General features: G+C 46.4%; 1 protein-coding gene across 2 annotated transcripts in view; it reads left to right on the top strand.

The window, feature by feature from the left end:
* The window catches only part of ADCK1 (aarF domain containing kinase 1), a 131,912-nt gene that overhangs the window by 91,931 nt on the left and 19,941 nt on the right, over positions 1-20,040 (top strand). The window contains exons 5-7 of one of the 2 annotated variants that reach the window (XM_030559019.1): positions 7,630-7,788; positions 13,155-13,313; positions 16,934-17,050. In XM_030559019.1, coding sequence (XP_030414879.1) covers positions 7,630-7,788; positions 13,155-13,313; positions 16,934-17,050 — 435 coding nt within the window. The remainder of the gene's footprint in view (positions 1-7,629; positions 7,789-13,154; positions 13,314-16,933; positions 17,051-20,040) is intronic. The other variant, XM_030559020.1, reaches the window with a different exon arrangement.

Here is a 20,040-nt window from a genome sequence, read left to right as displayed (position 1 = left end):
CTGAGCTTCTGCATTTCCCAAGTGCCCGTCAGGCACAAGAACTATGTCCTACTTTTAACACACTTTATATCTGCTGAGTAAAGGGAAGCCCTAACATTCAGTTCAGTTTCAGTCCTCTGTCTGTCTGTCTGTGGCACGATAACTTGTGAAAATTGCATCCAATCCATTCCCAAATTTCAGGGAATGTTCTTGACAGCAATTGGCAGAATGCTGTTGATTTTTGTGGAAATTGGAAATCTGTCAAAGTGTGATTTCCACTAAAATCACCAGTTCATCCCTTAGTATACAGGGCTGAAGTGGTGTCCGCACAGAGGCCAGTAGGAGGAGAGCAGAGTTTGGATACAGGAGTTAGGCAGTAGTCTCAGGGTTCAGGTGTAGGGTTCAGGTTGGGTTAGAGTTAGTGGGCCTCTCACCCCACTCTGGCCAGCTCCCCCTCAGCCCAGTCCCTTCCCCTCCCTCACGATCAGAACCCTATTGATTATGGTGAAAATTGGAAAACCAGAAATGTCTGATTTTAGTGGAAATCAGGATTTTCCAGTGGATTTTGGTGAAAACAGAATTCTGACTGGGGGCAGAGGGGTAAGGGTCCCAGCTATAGTGAGGATGAAGGCTGGGCTGGGTGTACAACTAGTAACCTGCCTTGAATCCTGCCCCCAATTATGGATGCACAGTGGTGTTTGACACCTGATCTTTCATGTGTCCCCCTGAAATCCAGATAGCCACACCCAGAGCTGTGATTGAGGTGGGAGTGTTAGTGCTCTGTGTTTCAGGAGTGAAACATTAGCACAGCCACTGTGTCAGCACAACCACAATATCAAGGTAACTCCTGGTACTGGGGAACAAATCACAGGAGATAGCTTTCATACAAACAGAAGGTAAATTTATTCCAACCCCCCAATCCCCATCACTTTCTCGTTGTATGGTCCTCCATGGTCTCATCATTCTCAACGCATGATCACTCATTGTGTCATCCCCTTCACTGCATGATCCCCCACTTCTTGAATGACTTTACCCAAGCTTCCCCAGACTCATTTGGCTATGCTACTGTCTGGGACCAAAAGGAGACAAGTAGCAGCCGCTGGTCATCCTGTGCATCATCATCTGTGATGACTGTGCCAAAGACACGAGGCTCCCAGTGAATCCTAAGCTGCCCAGCCAGCCCCCTCTTGAATTCCAGGCCATTTCACAGGTCACAGTTTTCAGAAATGCATGAATCAAGATCTGCAATATATAGGAGTCAGGAGCAAGGATTTTTAATGAATCTGTAAACTCAGGAGTCATACCCTATGACTGGAGAATTGGTAATATAGTAGCTATTTTTCAGAAAAGGAAGTGATCTGGGAAACTACAGACCTGTTAGTTTCACCTCAATTGTATGCAAAGCTTTAGATCAAATTTTGAAAGAGAAAGTAGTTAAAGACATAGAGGTAAATGGTAGTTGGGATAAAATACAACAACACGGTTGTACAAAAGGTAGATTGTGCCAGATCAACCTGATCTCCTTCTTTGAGAAGATAACTAATTTTTTAGTCAAAGAAAATGCAGTAGATCTAATCTACCTGGATTCCAGTGAGGTATTTGATACAGTTCTACATGGGAAATTATGAATTAAATTGGAGAAGATGGGGATTGATGAGAGAATTGGAAGATGGGTAAATAACTGGTTAAAGGGGAGACTACAGTGGGTCATACTGAAATGTGAACTGTCAGGCTAAAGGAAAGTTACTAAAGGAGTTCCTCAGGGATCAGTCTTGGGACCAATTTTATTTAACATTTTAATTAATAACCTTGGCTCAAAAAGTGAGTGTGTGCTAATAAAATTTGTGAATCACACAAAGTTGAGAGGTATTTCCAGTATGGAGGAGGACCAGAATAGATACAAGAAGATTTGGATGACCTTGAAAACTGGAGTAATAGAAGTGGAATGACATTTAATAGTGCAAAGAGTAAGGTCATGCACTTAGGAATTAACAGCAAGAATTTTTGCTATAAATTGGGGACATATCAGTTGGAAGTGACAGTGGAGGAGAAAGACCTCTATGTATTGCTTGATCAAAGGATGACTATGAGCCACCAGTGTGATGCTGCAGTGAAAAAGGCTAATGCAATCCTAGGATGCACCAGGCGAGGTATTTTCAGTAGAGACAGGGAAGTGTTAGTACCATTATCCAGGCACTGGTGAGACCTCATCTGGAATAATGAGTGCAATTCAGATCTTGCATGTTTAAGAAAGATGAATTCAAACTGGAACAGGTGCAGAGAAGGGCCACTAGGATGTACAGAGGAATGGAGAACCTACCTTATATGAGGAGACTTAAAGGGCTTGGCTTAACCTAACGAAGGGTTAGCGGAGATATGATTGCTTTCTATAAATACATCAGAGGGGTAAATACCTGAAGGGAGAGGAGTTATTTAAGTTAAGCACCAGTGTTGACACAAGAATAAATGACTATAAACTGTCCATCAACAAGTTTAGGCTTGAAATTAGGCAAAGATTTCTAACTACCAGAGGAGTAAAATTCTGGAACAGCCTTTCAAGGGGAGTATTGGGGGCAAAAAACCCTAACTGGTTTTGTCAGGGTTCCTTCGCCACTCTGAACTCTAGGGTACAGATGTGGGGACCCGCATGAAAGCCCCCTAAGCTTATTTCTACCAGCTTAGGTTAAAACCTGATATGCTACCACCACCAAGTGATTTAACAAGAAACAGGGAAAGACCACTTGGAGTTTCTCTTCCCTGCAAATTTGAAAGTATCTTGTCCCTTATTGGTCCTTTGGGTCAGGTGTCAGCCAGGTTACCAGAGTTTCTTAACCCTCTACAAGTAAAAGGATTTTGGTGCCTCTGTATACAGGAGGGTTGTTACTCTTCCCCTTGTAGTTGTGACAGGCCTCAAGACTGAGCTTGATAAGTTTATGGAGGGGATGGTCTGATGAGACTGCTCACAATGGCATGTAGCTTATCTGCAACAGCTAGTAGCAAATATCTCCAATGGCTGGTGATGGGACACTAGATGGGGAGGACTCTGAATTGCTACAGAGAATTCTTTCCCAGGTATCTGGCTGTTTGGGTCTTGCCGAAATGCTCAGGGTCCAACTGATCGCCATATTTGGGGTTGGAAGGAATTTTCCCCTGGGTCAGATTGGCAGAGACCTTGGGTTTTTTTCACCTTCCTCTGCAGCATGAGTCACTTGCATCTTTAAACTACATAGTGTAAATGGTGAATTCTCTGTAGCTTGAAGTCTTTAAACCATTATTGAAGAACTTCAGTAACTCAGCCAAAGGTCATGGGTCTATTACAGGAGTGGGTGGTTGAGGTTCTATGGCGTGCAATGTGCAGGAGGTCAGACTAGAAGATCATGATGGTGCCTTCTGGCCTTAAATTCTGTGAGACTCCAGGGTTTTATTCCTGGCTCTGCCACTGTCTCGACATTGGGCTCTGCGTGAGTCACTTCTCTGTGCGTTTTGGTTTTCCTATTTGTAAAATGGGAATAATACTGAACCCTCTCTCCCCCTTTTATTAAAGTTTTGAGCGCCTGTGAAGTAACAAGGCTCTGGAACATGGCAGAGTGTTAGTAGATGGCACAGTCTCATGCCCCTATGTGCTGATGCTGCTGAGTCCTTGCTGCTCCCTAAACCTTGCAAGGGGGTGAAATGTTCCCCAGGTCCCATGTTAGGCACTCTCAGAGCCTTCCACTAGTTTCCCCTCCATTCTGAACCCCTATTTTTAAGCATTTACACATTTTTGGGGAACAAAAGCGACTCTTTGGTCCCAGCCATGAGTGGTCAATAAAGCTCCAGTCACCCTGTTTGCATGACTCGGTTACTCACGCTGGTGCCCTGGCCAAGTCCCAGCTCTGTGTTTTCATTCCGTTCCCTTTGCATTCTCAGGTGAAGACAGGATTTGTTATTTCCTGTCCTACCAAGCAGCATCTGTGTCCCAGACCAGTGTCTGGTGAAGTGATCCTTTATATCCAATCCTCACTTCGAAAGGGGTTGTGAGACAGAATTAATGAACGTTGAAGGAGAAGAGTGCATAGAAATCCTTAGGGGCAGGAGGTTCAAAGGCCCTCTGCACTGGGAAATTGAGGCTTTGAAATTGTTTTCATTTCAATGAGAATTAGATGCCTTAGTGCTTAGGCCACTTTTGGAAAGGGGACTTAGGCTCCTGAATCACTGAGACTTTTGAAAATGTTCCCTTTAATCTCTCTCTACCTCTATTCCACATCTGTAAAATGGGGATAATGATACTTCTTGTCTGTCTATTTTGATTATGAGTTCTTTGGGACCAGGACTGTTTTTTACTGTTTGTACAGCACCTAGCACAATGGGGCTCTAGTCTTAATTGGGGCCTCTAGGCATTACCACAGTACAAATAATAATAATCAATAGCAATTAATAAGTATCTAGATAAATAGTGGAAGAGCCTTTATAGCAGCTCCCTGCAGCTTGAATACTAATGTAGTAATCATGAAAAGATCTTGCATGTTTAAAATTAAACAAGCCTAGTTTTTAAGGATTAAACATTCAGTGCTGCATTTTCAAGCCAGTTAAGTGCAATGGCACGTGCAGTTGCCAGGAGAGCATGTGCCGAATAGGTAACTGCACATGCAGATGGCTAATTAGAGATCCCAGCACGTGCAGGTATCCCATTCACCTGTCTGGCTGCAGTAGCTACGCATGCAGTTGAGCACCTGACTTGTTTGATGATGTGGCCCTGAGGTTCCCCCCTCAGGTTAAACCTGCTTAGAAACTGTTTTCCCACCTCGTTCTACACAGTTTCCACGCCTGCTGCCAGGGTCACAAATGGCATCAGCCAGCTTGTCTGATGCCCTTTAGGTATCCTACGAGATAGAGTGCCCCAGGACCTTCCCTCACTATTCTGCTGGCTTGGGCAGGACGTGGAGACTGGGTGCATGACATAGGTGCTCCCGCCTGCCATCCCCTGAGGATATTACTGAGCATGCTGCCTCCACAGCTGCAGCCACACACTTCTGCCTTTGTGGGGTGGCTGAGACTCTGTGCTGGAGGGAGAGAGGAAGCAGGGATTGGCCTCCTGTTTCCCACCTGACAGTGCTGGGAGCATGACTGGCTTTATCTCTGAGCCAGCAAAGCGCTGTGGACTCTCATTGGCTGTAGTGGGAGGGGGATGTCAGAGGGAATGCCAGCACCTGGTCACATGTTCTCTCACTTGCCTGGGACCTTCTGGGACATACAGCAGCTGAGTGGCCTGCAGCAGAGGCAAGAGCGGCTGCCCTCTGTGAAAGCACTGGACTGGGAAAGGACGTTTTCATGATGAATGAGGGAAGTTTGTTGAGCAGGGGACGTGTAGCCCAGAGCTAATTGTGCTGCTGCTTTATCTCATTCTCACACCTGCTCACATGATGCCCCCACTGCGAGTACATCTCCCCTCCCCACAGATCCTGGAGAGGCCATCAATCCTCTTGCTATGCCTGAGTTCTTCCCTGTGCTGCCCTAGCATGGAGTGTGTACGCATGCATGTGTGTGTGTGCGTTTGTGGTTTTCTGCCTGGACAAGCTCAGCTGGCCACTGTGGCTAGCCTGGATCTTCCTGTGCTGGGTGGTCACAGCAATTCAGGCTATTTATAAAAAGAGACCCTTCTGTCGGCAGAGAGTCCATGTGAGCAGCTGTCGGTGCACCATATTTAGTGGGAAACCACAAGCTCAGCGGAGGATATGTGCCTCACACCAGCCATTACTGCTGGGAGGAGCCTATGCTGGTATTTTTATTTTCAGAGTGTGTTCAATTCTGGCAAAAGTGGCTGGTGACAGCCCAGGGGACTAAAGACCTCTAAAACCACAGGGCAGGCACCATCCAAGCAGGGCCAGTACAAATTTATCCCACGAACTGTCCTCCCAAATGTGCCTCAACACCAGATTCAGGCCACTTGACCCCCAGTCCAGCATTTTAACAACTAGACCATGTTGCTTCAGTAATCAGATGGACCACTGATCTTATCTGGTGTGGCTGGAAGTATGATACTGGACCACTGAGCTTCCAGGAGCTATCTGGTCCCCCTCACAAGGGGCTAGTTCTTTAAATTAATCTGAAGTCAGAAACCCCAAATCCAGTGAATTATTGGGAAGGAAGAAAGGAAAAGAAAGAAAAACCTGGTTATTTTCATCTGGAGAGAGGAATTTTGATAAGCCTGAATTGTGGACCCACTGTAATTAAAAAATACACAACTACTCATTTTTAAATGCAGTTGTTTTACTTAATCGGCTTTGCTGCCAGGACCAAAAGGAATAAAGTACATTTTAAAAAGGTGCCTTCCCAGTGAGGCAGCTGAAGCTCCCTTTTGAATCCAATTGAAACCAATAGTTTTAGTGGAAGATGCCGTGAGGAGTGGGAGGGGGTTGCTGTTCTCAGCAGCTGCATCAGGGAACAAGCCACTCCTGGGATACCCCCCTTCTCCATCAACATAAAGAATTTCTGTTTAACATGTTGCACGAAGGCCTGTTTAGAAGAGCTTTATTCATATTTAATTGCCAGCTTGCTGCACTTCCCATGTTTAATTACCTTTTAAAAAGCAGATTATAAAAATGCATGAGCACTCAGTTTTCACCCTCCACCCCGCAAATTATGTGCTCCTCCAGTGTTCACGTTAGTGCAAGCCAAGCACAATGGAAAAAGAGGTTCGGTCAGCATCCCACACCCAACTCTGCTGATGCATCTCTGTCCTAAACTGAGACACCATCCCAGTGCTGTTCCAAACCTGGGCTCCCTATACACACAGACTTGATCAAATTCACTCCTGACCCACAGCTCACCTGGCTATTCCAATGCTGGGCCCCTCATGCATAGTGCTGCTGAGACACTCATCTGCCCCACCACATGCCCTGCTATCCTGTCCTGGGCCTTTCCTGAGACTGTCAATCATCTGAATTTTGTGACTGAGAAAATGCCCCTTAGAGAGCTACTTGTGAGCTAAAAATATTTGAAACCCAGATCTATGGAAGTGCAAACAGTACTTCAGTAACCCAACAGCCAAGCTGGCGGCCAGCCACAAATTAATAATGCATGGTGACATAGCTGGCTTTAACAAAGCACCTGATAGTCTTCTGATATCCTGTCTATAATGTAAGCACCATAGCACATGTGCTGCCAAGGTATTCAGGATCTTATGATGTGCCATGCAGTGTAATGTTAAATAAAAATATAGAATTCTGTGTAGGACAGGCAGTTTGGCCCCTCACCCAGCATAACCAACTTCTGTAATTACCCACTCTGCACACAAGCAGCTTGGGGTGGCTGAAAGTTGTTGCCACCTGCTGGCTATTCAATGTCTTGTGTGAAGGACGTGCTGGGTCTCTGTCCAGTGCCTAGTGACACAGGTGTTCAGCTCAGAATTGTCAGCATCAGAATCGCAGCCCCCACTTTCTTGTTGGCGGTCTCCACAACGGTGTCAAGTACTGACTAGGCTCTAGAGGGACCCCACCAGGTCAAGGATGAGGCACAGAGTTGGAATGGAAGGGATAAATGTGCAGAGCCACTACCCGTGCTGTACCTGGTCTGTGGATGTAAGGTTTCAGTCTCTAGGAGGTTTCCCTATGAGACTGGCTCTGTGAATCCTTGTCAGTGTGTTCACTTCTCTTCCTCTTCTCCTGGCAGATCAAAGAGCTCTTTGTGAGTTTTGAAGACACTCCCCTGGGAGCAGCATCCCTGGCCCAGGTCCACAAGGCGGTGCTGCAGGATGGGAGGACAGTGGCAGTGAAAGTCCAGCACCCGAAGGTTCAGGCTCAAAGCTCCAGGGACATTTTGTTGATGGAGGTAAGCCAAAACACCTTCTGTGCAAACATGCTGGGCTAGATTCACCCAGGTGGCAGACCACCACTGATCTCTCTGGGGGTATGAGTATAATGGCCTGGACCCTGTATCCCAAAATGCTCTACAAAGATAAATGATGTGGTTAGACGCTTACAAAAATAAAACACAAAATCAATGAAGGCTACACTATCAGGGATGAGATGGCGGGATTGGAGTCTAGTGCTGGATGAGCAGACAGGGGAGCAAGGGAGCTGGGGGGAGGGGAAAAGGAAGAGAGTGAGGAAGTCTGTGAGAAAGACCTGAATAAGTCCATGGAGGTTTCAGAAACAAGAAGCCAAGTCCTGAAATCCTTACATTGGCCCAACTCCAGTTAACTTCAGGATCTGGCCCAAAGAGGGCATTTTCTGACTGGATTCTGAAATGCATGGGGAGTAACTAGAGTTGTCTGATCATGGGGTTGAAGAGGTTGTGTTCTCCTGTGCATGTGAAAAGGTAGGCAGTGGCATCTGCACACGTAGGGGTCCAGAGAGCAGGACCTCGGCAGGCTGAGGAGCAGAGAGTTGCAATAGCCAAGGTGAGAAGAGGAGGAGGTAAATGCCCCTGGCATGGTCAGACCTGCTCAACCTGCAGGTTTCCTTGCAGTTAGGGTTGTAAAAGTTACAATGAAAAAATCATTCCCTGTGACTGATTGCACGTTTCTGATTGCATCAGTCACTGGTTGAGATCTCTTCTGCACTTTGCATGCAAGTTGCATAGAGGCTACCAGGATGATCATGACATGCTTTGCTTAAGCCCAGGACCACATGGAATCGGCTGAGTAGAGTCAGGGCAGGAGGAAGAAAAAGAAAGATGACAAAGTGTGAGATTGGGACAAGAGGAAATTGTGTGTGAAGGATCCAGGATCCAGACCCTTATGTAGGTCTACACAACCTATGGGAGTGAGTCTCCCAGCTTGGGTTGACAGACTTGGGTTAGTGGGGCTCACACTAGGGCTCTAAAAATAGCTGTGTAGACAGTGCTTTAAAGTTGTGGTTTGGGCTCTGAAGCCTGGGCCTGCGGGCTGTGTAGATATACCCAGCGGCACATTCTCTCTATTACCATAGGCTGTTACCAGCACATTCCCCAGTGTGTAGCTGTGAAGCGCTGGATTGGATTTCTTTTTGCTTGTTGTACTGTTAGGAGATATTTAAATAAATACATTTACAACAATTCTTCTCTGTTTTTAGAATAATCCCCTTGAGAAGCTTGAAACTAAAAAATCTATTTTCTTCCTGAAATTTATTATTCTCCTTCCTGTTCACATATTCTGGTTTGTCCTAGTAAGGATGCCAACAAATATCTGCTATGTATGCACTTACATTATTGCAGGGTCACTTGTGAGTGCTAGGCTGCATGCACTTGTTACTGTACAGTTGCTCATGAATGCTCCCTGCATACATTGTCTTGTTTTTGAAAGATCTCTTGTAAGTGCTGAGCTGCACACGTTAGCTTGTTGTTATTGTGGGGTCCTTTGTGTGTGCCTGGCCTTCACCCTGGGTTTTTTCAGACTGTATTTAGAGCCATGCTGATTTACATCATCTGAGGATCTGGCTATTTAAGAATTACACAGACTTTGCAACTAGATAGGAGGTTGCATTTAGGACTGTTTAAATACTGATTGATCCAGTCTCCTAGAGAGTGATCAGAGAGAATCAGAAAAGCGAGATAGAAAAGTTACAATTTCACTGTCTTTCTTTGCAGGTTTCATAGCATCATTGCTGGCTCTTTAAAAATCAAGACAGCACCTGATAAATCCAGATGGAGATACTACTCAACTCTCCCTACATCAGTGGTTCTCAAAGTGGGGCCACCGCTTGTGTAGGGAAAGTCCCTGGTGGGCCAGGCCGGTTTGTTTACCTGTCAGGTCTGCAGGTTGGCCAATCGTGGCTCCCACTGGCTTTGGTTCACTGCTCTAGGCCAATGGGGGCTGTGGGAAGTGGCAGCCAGCAAATCCCTTGTCCTGCGCCACTTCCCGCAGCCCCCATAGGCCTGGAGCAGTCAACCGCGGCCAGTGGGAGCCATGATCGGCTGAACCTGTGGACCCGGCAAGTAAATAAACTGGCCTGCCCCGGCCCACCGGGGGCTTTCCCTACACAAGCAGCCACCCCATTTTGAGAACCACTGCCTTACATCCACCCTGTGATGGGTTGGGTCACAGAAATCCCCTTGGGACTGCCACCTGATGTGCTGAGACTACGTCTGAGCCCGTTTTCCCTGGCAGCTTGGGACTTCAGTACCCTGTCTTGTTGAGCCAGGCACGCTAGCCTGCTGCAAACACAGACTCAGGTCTGAACCATGTCTCCCAAAAACTGCAGACATAACTGAAAACGGCTTAGAAAGTGCTCCTGTCTCTAGCTCTCAGACACCCAGCTCCCAACGGGATCCAAGCCCCAAATGAATCCGTTTTACTCATTATAAAGCTTATACAGAGTAAATTCATAAGTTGTTTGCCCTCTGTAACACTAATTGATAGAGAAATATGCCCAGTTGTTTGCTCCCCCAAATAATAATTACTTGTTCTGGGTTAATTAATAAACAAAAATGATTTTATTAAGTATAAAAAGTAGGATTGAAGTGGTTCCAAGTAATAACAGACAGAACAAAGTAAATTACCAAGCACAATAAAACAAAAACACGCAAGTCTAAGCCTAATACAGTAGGAAACTGAATACAAGTAAATCTCACCCTCAGAGATGTTCCAATAAGCATCTTTCACAGCCTAGACTCCTTTCTAATCTGGGCCCAATCCTTTCCCCTTGTAAAGTCCTTGTTCCAGCTCAGGTGTGGCTAGGGGATTTCTCATGACTGCCCCCTCTTTGTTCTGTTCCACCCCCTTATATATACCTTTGGCACAAGGCAGGAATCTTTTGTCTCGTTGAGTCCCCACCTCTCCTAAATGGAAAAGTACCAGCTTTAAGATGGATTCCAGTACCAGGTGACATGGTGTCCTGTGAGACCCCAAGCCTTCATTCTTCCTGGCCTGACTCATGGGAAGGCTGCAAGTAAACAGCCATCTACAGTCAGTTGTCCTAGCTGATGGGAGCCATCAAGATTCTAAACCACCATTAATGGCCCACACTTTACATAACTATAACAGAGTTATATTTTATATTCCTAGTTTCAGATACAAGAATGATACGTTCATACAAATAGGATGACCACATGCAGTAGATTATAAGCTTTGTAATGATACCTTACAAGAGACCTTTTGCATGAAGCCTATTCCAGTTACATTATATTCATACTCATTAGCATATTTTCATAAAATGATATGGAATGCAATATCATACACCCTTATTCCAGGACTGTATTCTAGACAGCTCTTGAAACGAGCCAGACAAATTGCTATTAAGTATGACCCTGTTAATTTTAAAGTCGTTAAATAGACTTGAATCATTATTTTAAAAAGCAGAAAACAACATATAAATGTTCTGATCACAAGCATCAGTGCAGTAATCCTACAGCCCTGGAAAATTTTTGTGCATGCGTAAATGGAGATCACTGGTTACATTTCATTTGGGCAACATAAATTTGAGAGGATTTATGCCCCCAGACATAATGGGAAAAAATCATTCAATAAGATCTGAAACCCAGTGATTACATTTTTAAAAGGACACTGTGGACTGAGTTTAGGACTGACATTTAGATAAGAGAAGTTGGATGGGGATGTGGATGAATGGTTTCACACAGCTGAACAGGAGCAGAAGTGGTTCATGAATTTATTTTTGTTTTACATTTCAATGGTAGTTGCCTTTCTATGTACATTGCAAACATTCCCAGTGCAGTGCAGGAAACCCTAACTCACAGTGTTGAGCCAGGAACTGAAACAGTCTCGATTCACACACAGACGGGTCTATTTTCATTTTCCTGGCTTAGTGAAGAACAAAACAGATGGTATAAACCATGCAAAGTGAATTACTTTTTAAAAAGTCTTTCCGTTTTAGGACTCTCAGGTGGCTTTAATAACAAACTGAATGGTGTTTTTTTTAAAGATATAGGTCCAGAGCCTCAGCTGCTGTCAGCTGGCCACTGAAATCAGTAGAGCTGCAGCAATTTACACAGCTTTACTTGAGTTTTATGCTGACTGTGTCCCTTAACTGATCACAGGAATTTTTTGCTAGAACATTTTATAACTAGGATTATGCCACCAAATGCAGTCTCCTGTGTTTGAAGAACCATCTTGCTGGGCCATCCTCTATTTCCTGTGGGAAAGACTATCCATCATTTGCCCCCCTAGATTTCTTCTTTCTGGTCTTGTACTTTATTAAGTATTTCTGTAAACAGAAATGTCCATTAAACATTTAAGTTAAGATTTGCAAAGTCACCAAAGGAGTCTGACTGCCCAGTAACTATTCGTTTTAATGGGAACTGGGTACCCAGATCCCTTAGGCAGCACTGCCAATTTTGGTCTGAAAGGTTAAGAAGTCAAAACCCCAGGACAGCTGAGGGTGGGCCCTGACCCTTGTAGGAAGTGTTTTTGCAAGGGCTGCAGCCTTCTATCTGTAAAGAAAATTGGCCTTCATTTCTGAAGTGCCCAGTGGCATTTTCCTGTGTCAGCGAAGTTCTTGCTTAGCAGCGTAAGGTGTAAGTAACGTAAAGGTGACAGGCCTTATTTTAGATGTTCCTATTTCACATTAACTGAAGGCCATTAAATGAAACTGAACAGTGACTCATCAAATCACAGGAATCAGACATTTAAAAAAGACCTTGTGGGTCACTTAGTCTGACCCCTTCAGGGGCCAGGATGATCACACCATACAGTCTATCCTCCAGGGCTTTGCCTTGTCTAGTTTTAAATGCACCATGCAGTGGGGCTCCTACGGCTTCCCTGGAGTGGCTTTTCTACCATTTAACAGCTCAGCAGGCATGTTGGTCACAGCTAGTGTGGGTGCAACAGACCAGACCTTGTCTTCCAGGAGAAGCCAATTGCATCGCCCTGTTGCACCGTGATAGTGCATTAGCCCCAAAGGTATTTGGAGAGGTTTGGTTTGTTTGGTCCTCAGGCAATGTGGGACAAAGCAGGTTTGCCCTGTGACAACAGGGTTGTCTAGGAGAGAGCCATTCCATAGTGAATACACCTGCAGCTAGTGTGTGAGAGAGATGCGTGTGCATTTCTGTGACTCATTCTCTCCCTTGCCAGGTTTGGAGCACTGAAGGTGGGAACTGCACTCATCCTCAGTTAAGAGCAAGGGGCTCCTGACTGTAGAGAAAAGAGGCTAGGCGCAGCTCTGGGTGCAGGGGGCTGCGTATTGCTGCCTGGTCCTGTAATGCTGCCTGCTGAGCAGCTCGGGAGCAGTGGTGCAGCTGATCCATCACTTTCTTGATTTCAGATTCTCCTGCTGACCGTGAAGCAGATCTTCCCAGACTTTGAGTTCATGTGGCTGGTGGATGAAGCTAAGAAGAATTTGCCCCTGGAGTTGGACTTCCTCAATGAGGGGAGGAATGCAGAAAAGGTGTCCCACATGCTCAAGGACTTTGACTTTCTGAAGGTAGGAGAGCGTGTGCATGTCACACGTGTGTGTGTATGTGCATGCGCAGGCAGGAGTCAGGGATGGCACATCAGCTCACTGCGGGAGGACAATGATGTATAGCAACAATCTTCTGTTTTGAAGTGAATGTAATGCTGGTGATAGTGCTGGATCACCAGTGCTGGAGACTGATGTCCTGATCAGGCCCATCAATGTGCCTCATCCGTGACCTGGAGGAACCAGGTGGAGTGAGGGGAGTTCAGTCCCCATGGCCCATTCGATGCTGGGCTTCTCACTGAGGCTGGGTAGGAACTGAGCTGAGACTCTCCAACTCATTTTCATGCTGCAAGCCACTGAACACCTGGAAGATGGTAACAGCTTTCTGTCACTACCACTCTGGGCTGGTTCAAAATTTGGACTTGGGGATCAAAGTCCCTGTACCCTGTGACTCATCGTCTCTGAGCCATCCAGCCCTGCCCACATCTGGGTTAGATTGTCCCCTCCTGGGCCAGGGAGATTGATTCCATCAGGTCTTCGCCTTGTCGTGAGCATTGTGAATTTGCCATTAGCTGCTGGGCCATCTGATGGCACCTTTCATGGGTTTCCTCTGAAGCAAGGGCTAGAAATGGAGTTCAAACAGAAAAGCTAGGCTGTAACTAATGAAGTCGAGGTGGGGGAGCAGGTATGTTGAGCGAGAGAGCCCATGCATATTGCAGTGGGAGGAAGGACACTTCCCCCTCAATCCACCCCCACCGCACACAGATACCCTCCTCACCCAGTGCACATACGGAACCCCTCTCCATCTGTGCACATCCATAGCCAAACACAGCTCCCCTACGCACACACTCTGCCCACCCTACGCACTGATGCACAGCTACAGCGACACACACATCTGTCTCCTCAAAAACCAACACTCATCTGCCAACATGCATACCTACATAGTCCTTTGATGCTCATCACCATATAGACAGCCATGTGAGTAAGTGCATATGCCCACAGGTCCCCCACTGAAATGCTCAGGGGTGTTTACAAATTTACCCCATACACACACTGAACCTTGCATGCACAATGCCCATCCTCATGCTTCCACATGTGCATATAAACACACCTAGTCATATGCACACTCAGATACTGGCATGCAAATGCATTTGCGCACACACAAAGACATACGAACAAATGCACTCATATGACACAGCATGTATGCATCAACACAACTCTTTCCCTTTGCCTTTCACTTCCTGGTGAAAGTGACGGATGCCCAAGACCATGTGAGTTTGTATCAGGTTTTGCAGGGTGTTCCTTCCCTCATCCCTCCTGCCTGTCCTGTGATTCCTCATATCCTGGATGTGGGCATGGGTTGATCCTTTTGGAGCTCAGTGGCACCATGTGGCTGCCTTTCCTAAGCACAGTTACAACCCAGTGGGACATTGGGGTGGCAGGATGCCAAGTACTGACAATTCTGCTGAGAAGATGCTTATCAAAAGTGATGTATTTTGGAGAGCTGTGTCCATCGCTGTTGTAAGTAGGATATTATGGAGTAAATCCCCATGGAGATGACCAATCAGGTCCTCATGGTTTAAAGAGCTGTCAGGATATTTACACAGGTAACAATAACAAATTGCTGCGAGATGGCTAAATAATGGATCCTCCCATCTGACCTGTCGATTCTGAGACGTGTTCATCAACACGTAGGCAACAGGAGATTTGGGCTCCTGTATCATTAATTTTCCTAAACAGACAACTAAGCTAGGGAGTGGATTTTTTGCTGTGAACCCAGTTGAGCTTCTAAGGCCAGAGATAAATTGTTTCCATGCACTGGCATTACAGCCAAACATCTGTGAGTAATTCAAGAATCACCAAAGAGTTTGCCTCGCATTTCCAAATGCTTGTATGGGGCTTAGTAACCTCCTAACCCTCCACTATAAATCTCAAGACGGGGATGAGTGTCAGCTTGGAACTGAAATCCTCTAAAGCCATTGGGATCAGTATGTTTAGGAGCTAGTGCTCCAGGTAACTATAGGAGCTGGGGAACCTGTTAATTTTGGAGTCTGTGTCCAGTGGCTGTGGGGCTTTTAAATTCCTGACAAGTTTCAAAATAATAAAAGTCCAGATGGGATGGATCTAGGGGAGACTGGGGGTAAGTGCACTTGCCTTTCATGTTGGACATATGGCCTCAAATCCCAGGCAGCTAACACATGAAGGTTGTAGGGAGCATTGCACAGCAGGACTGAGGAGCCCTGGAAGAGCTGGATGAAAGGGACCTGGGCTAGAATAGCAGGGGCTGCTAGGGGACAGGATCGAGGTGTCGTGGGCATAGGACTGGAATAGCAGGACAGGCTGCAGGTCCGGAGTGAGGGGCATTCGTGGAGCTGTGAAGAGAACAAGAACTGGAGTTCTGGAGGGCAGCAGGTGAGGTTGAAGCCACTTTCACTAACCATAGCCCCTCAGAACTGAAGTTATAAAACAAATGCAGCCAGCTTAGGGGTTGTGATGAGCTACAGTGGCATGGCTGGTTCCCCTGGCCTCAGTCATGCTAGGTGGGCAGCACTGCTTCCCTCTCCCAGGCTTGCCTCAGGGTCATGGACCCTTGCTGTGAGATTAGTGGGCCCACTCCATAGCATAGTGCATCCGTTCCGCTAAGGTGGCTCCAGTTTAGCCCTGCTAACGGAGGGTGCTATGAGGTGAAGCTCTCTCCAGTGGGAGCATTAGCAATCTGGCTTGCTCATCAACAGCAGGAGTCTCAGCCTGCACAGAATATGGTAGGAGGTGCAAGCTGGTGCTTATGGAAAAGGAGTCAAGCTGCTTTAGGACTCCAGTTCTGCTGAGTCTCTGTGCAACACTCGGGCCACCTCTTTGTACCTCACTGAGGCAATTTACTGCAGCTTGAGCAGAAGGTGCTGTGACGTTTTGCGGTTGTGTGACAGTGTCACATTTGCAGTGAGATGCCTATGGGTCTTCCAGGGTTTCTGTGACAAACCCCTTATTTGTGAGGCTTAATTTTTCTCTTGTTTTAATTGCTGACAGCTTGAAGTGCATGGAGCTTGTCTGCCTGGGTCCATTGGTGTTCCAAAGGGCGCCTTCGAGATACCAGTGATGATTACTTATCATTTATAGAGCTGTGTGCACAGTGCACAACAAATAAGAACAAGGGTTCTTCCCTGGAGGAACCAACAATGTGACTCAGATGCATTGGACAGGTAATAGTTAGAAGCCTGACCCTGAGAAGGGCTGAGCATCTAACAACACCCACGGACACCAGTGGATGTCGCAAGTGCTCAGTGCCTTGGAGAGTCAGGTCTTAAATGTGGACAGGAAATGGAGTTGCTGAGACCATTGTGGTTTTAAAGTGCCTGGTATTGTGTCTAGGTGCGTTGCCTTTGCCCACACTCACTGTGTGGTGGGGAGAGGCCTGTGGTCTCCAGTGATTTTCACCAGCATTAAATGCAGTTAAAGTGACCAAGGAAAAGTACCCATGTGGGTGGATGTGGTGGCATCCCTTCTTGCAAATAGGGAGAGAACATGGGTCCTTTTCACCTCCACTATAAAATTCCTTTCTTCCTTCCTCTTTTCCTCACTGGTGAATGACTCCCTTGCTGTTGCTGTTCCATGATTTGGCCTAACGCTCCATCATCCCATTCCAGGTCCCTAGGATCTACTGGGAGCTGTCAACTAGGCGTGTCCTTCTCATGGAGTTTGTAGAAGGCGGGCAGGTGAATGACAGGGCCTATATGGAGAGGAACAGCATTGACGTCAATGAGGTAAATTGTCACCCATCTCTGAAGTCGGACACTGAGGGTGTTGCATAAAGATGGAAATGGTGATGTTATTAGACGTGGTATCGCTGAGACTGATTGTCCATGAAGAACCAAAAAGGGATGACACGCACATAAATAGAACAGCATCTGTAGTGATACATCTGAGAGAGAACTCTCAATTCTTGTGCTTCAGAGCATAAGAGATGACCACTTGCTGGGATCAGAAAGGTCCTCCCCCTAACCCATCTACCTTGTAGGATTGCAGAGTTGTATGGATTGACTAAAGGGACTTCACATCTTTTTCTGCAGCCTGTGCTATGGTTCATTGTAGGAGACAGGACACTGTGTGAGTATCTTGCTCAGATAATAGGTGGATTGTTGGTTTGTTCCATGATGGCAATTCATGTTATTCTAGGAAACAGGGTCACCTTCTGACACAGCATCCTTCCTCTTCTCTCTTCTGCATTTTGGCAGAACTTTAACCTTCTTTAAAGTGGGGATGCTGGTAGGACTTTTGCCTTTAAGTTACAACATTGTTGGAATTTAGCTTACATCCCTAACTAGATTTAGGGGTCTCTGCTTGGCTTCATATAGCATCTTTTGAAAGAGCCATACAACTGAGGTCACAGCAGATCATGGTTATTAAAGAGTTTGCAAGAGTCACAGTGTTAACCTTGGTGTGCTGCCCAGATTCCAATTGGGTCATTATATTCTGCTTCCCTAAATCTCCTTCTCTAGTCCCCTCTGTGGGACACTGAGTACAGTTTTCCTCTTCACTTCCTGTCCTAAACAGTTGTATAAAGTTGCTATACACTATTAAACAGTTGCCATGTTTCATCCCAGAGGTGGCAGCATTTCAGTGATGAGTGAAGTGTTTTCTATGTATGGCATGAAGTTGATAGAGCATTTTGGGTTCCTTGACATGAAAGGGACTGGAGGAAAGCAAGATATTACCTCCTGAAAGGGCTGAGAACAGGCCTGGGGGAAGGTTTTTGAGCATTGAACAATGTGTCAACCCTCCCTTCCCAATCTGTGAGTGTTGATTGAGTCAGTGCTGCCAGCCTTTTCCCCTGTGCACTATTGATGAGCCTCAAAGCACCACTTGGTTGACTAGCTATCAAAGAGCTACAGCATAAAATCAATTGTACTTAATCTGTCCCTCCACTCGGCTCTGAAGTCTGGACGCCTCATCCGTCCCCTCCCTTTTTATCCATGGCAAAGTTCACTCACTGTCAATTAAGGATGTTCCAAAGAACAGCTGGGGGAAGGGAACTATCTGTGTGTTAGCCCCTTCCAGGCTAGGAAGTTGTCTGTCCCCAGAAGACATCAGGCACCTCCCTGACTACCTTGGCACACAGAGTTATCAAGGAAGCATTGGGCAGGTGGGGACCAGGACTAGTGTCTCCCTACCCCTCACAGCTGATCTGCATTTCACCTGTTCCTTTACGTTGTAGCAAACTGAGCCAATGAGAGGCAACAGTCCCTTACCCAGTAAAGGGAGACAGCTGCCTTCTGAAACATGTCTGCTGGGGAGTTCAAGTTAGGAAAGTGTAAGGAACAAAACAAGGCGAATCTTGATGCTGAATTGGAGAGGAGGCACGCCCCCCCCCCCAGCCATAGGCTTCTTGTCATGTTGGACAAGCCAAGGGCAAGTGCAGAGTACTTTGTATTTTCCCTGCAATATGGCTGGTCAGGCCCCCATTTTTATTCAGAGAGCTTCCTCACCTAGCTCATCCTGGCAGCGGTCGGCATAGTCTCTCACTCACTTACACACAGGTTCTTTGCATGGCACGTGCAGCTGGCTGAGACAGTGGAGCCTCTCTAATAGCACTTGCACCCAAACGCAGGGCTCCCCTCTGGGAGCTGCAGTTCAGGCCCTTAGCCTTGCCATGCACATTTACATCCCTAGGCTGTGTCATGGGTTCACTCACTGCAGATGCATCTCCTTGTGGCCAGGTGTGATGTAGTGACTATCTCCCCTATGGCACCCACTGACAATGGTCGCTCCGTCGCGGAGGTGGTCTCTCTTCCTGCAGCTTGGCCCTCCAGCCAGGTAGTGGTTTAGTCCACCCCTTCCAGGATAACAGAGTCCAATCAAGCTATAGTCCAATAGTCCAATGATACTGTTGCAAAAAAAGCAAACATGATTCTGGGATGCATTAACAGGTGTGTTGTAAACAAGACACGAGAAGTCATTCTTCCGCTTTACTCTGCGCTGGTTAGGCCTCAACTGGAGTATTGTGTCCAGTTCTGGGCACCGCATTTCAAGAAAGATGTGGAGAAATTGGAGAGGGTCCAGAGAAGAGCAACAAGAATGATTAAAGGTCTTGAGAACATGACCTATGAAGGAAGGCTGAAGGAATTGGGTTTGTTTAGTTTGGAAAAGAGAAGACTGAGAGGGGACATGACAGCAGTTTTCATGTATCTAAAAGGGTGTCATCAGGAGGAGGGAGAAAACTTGTTCACCTTAGCCTCCAATGACAGAACAAGAAGCAATGGGCTTAAACTGCAGCAAGGGAGATTTAGGTTGGACATTAGGAAAAAGTTCCTAACTGTCAGGGTAGTTAAACACTGGAATAGATTGCCTAGGGAAGTTGTGGAATCTCCATCGCTGGAGATATTTAAGAGTAGGTTAGATAAATGTCTATCAGGGATGGTCTAGACAGTATTTGGTCCTGCCATGAGGGCAGGGGACTGGACTCGATGACCTCTCGAGGTCCCTTCCAGTCCTAGAGTCTATGAGTCTATGAGACCTTATAGTATGTCTTCCCTCTGTCTCTGGGCTCTGTGGTCCTTACTTTCTAGGGGGTTCCCTCTACTTTTGGTTCCTGCCAAGAAACCCGGTAGCTGACAGCAAGGACTACTCCCTCAAACTTCTTGCTGCCTCCCTCGGTGGCTTCTTACTTCTTCTATCCCCCCAAGAGTGAGTGCAGACTCTCTCCTGGCAGCCCCTTTCTATTATAAACTTCTTGCCTTTATAATCACCACTCAGC

This window comes from Gopherus evgoodei, chromosome 4 (genome assembly GCF_007399415.2).
Source record: "Gopherus evgoodei ecotype Sinaloan lineage chromosome 4, rGopEvg1_v1.p, whole genome shotgun sequence".
Lineage (NCBI taxonomy): Eukaryota > Metazoa > Chordata > Testudines > Testudinidae > Gopherus > Gopherus evgoodei.
This window is presented reverse-complemented; position numbering and strand designations above follow the sequence as displayed.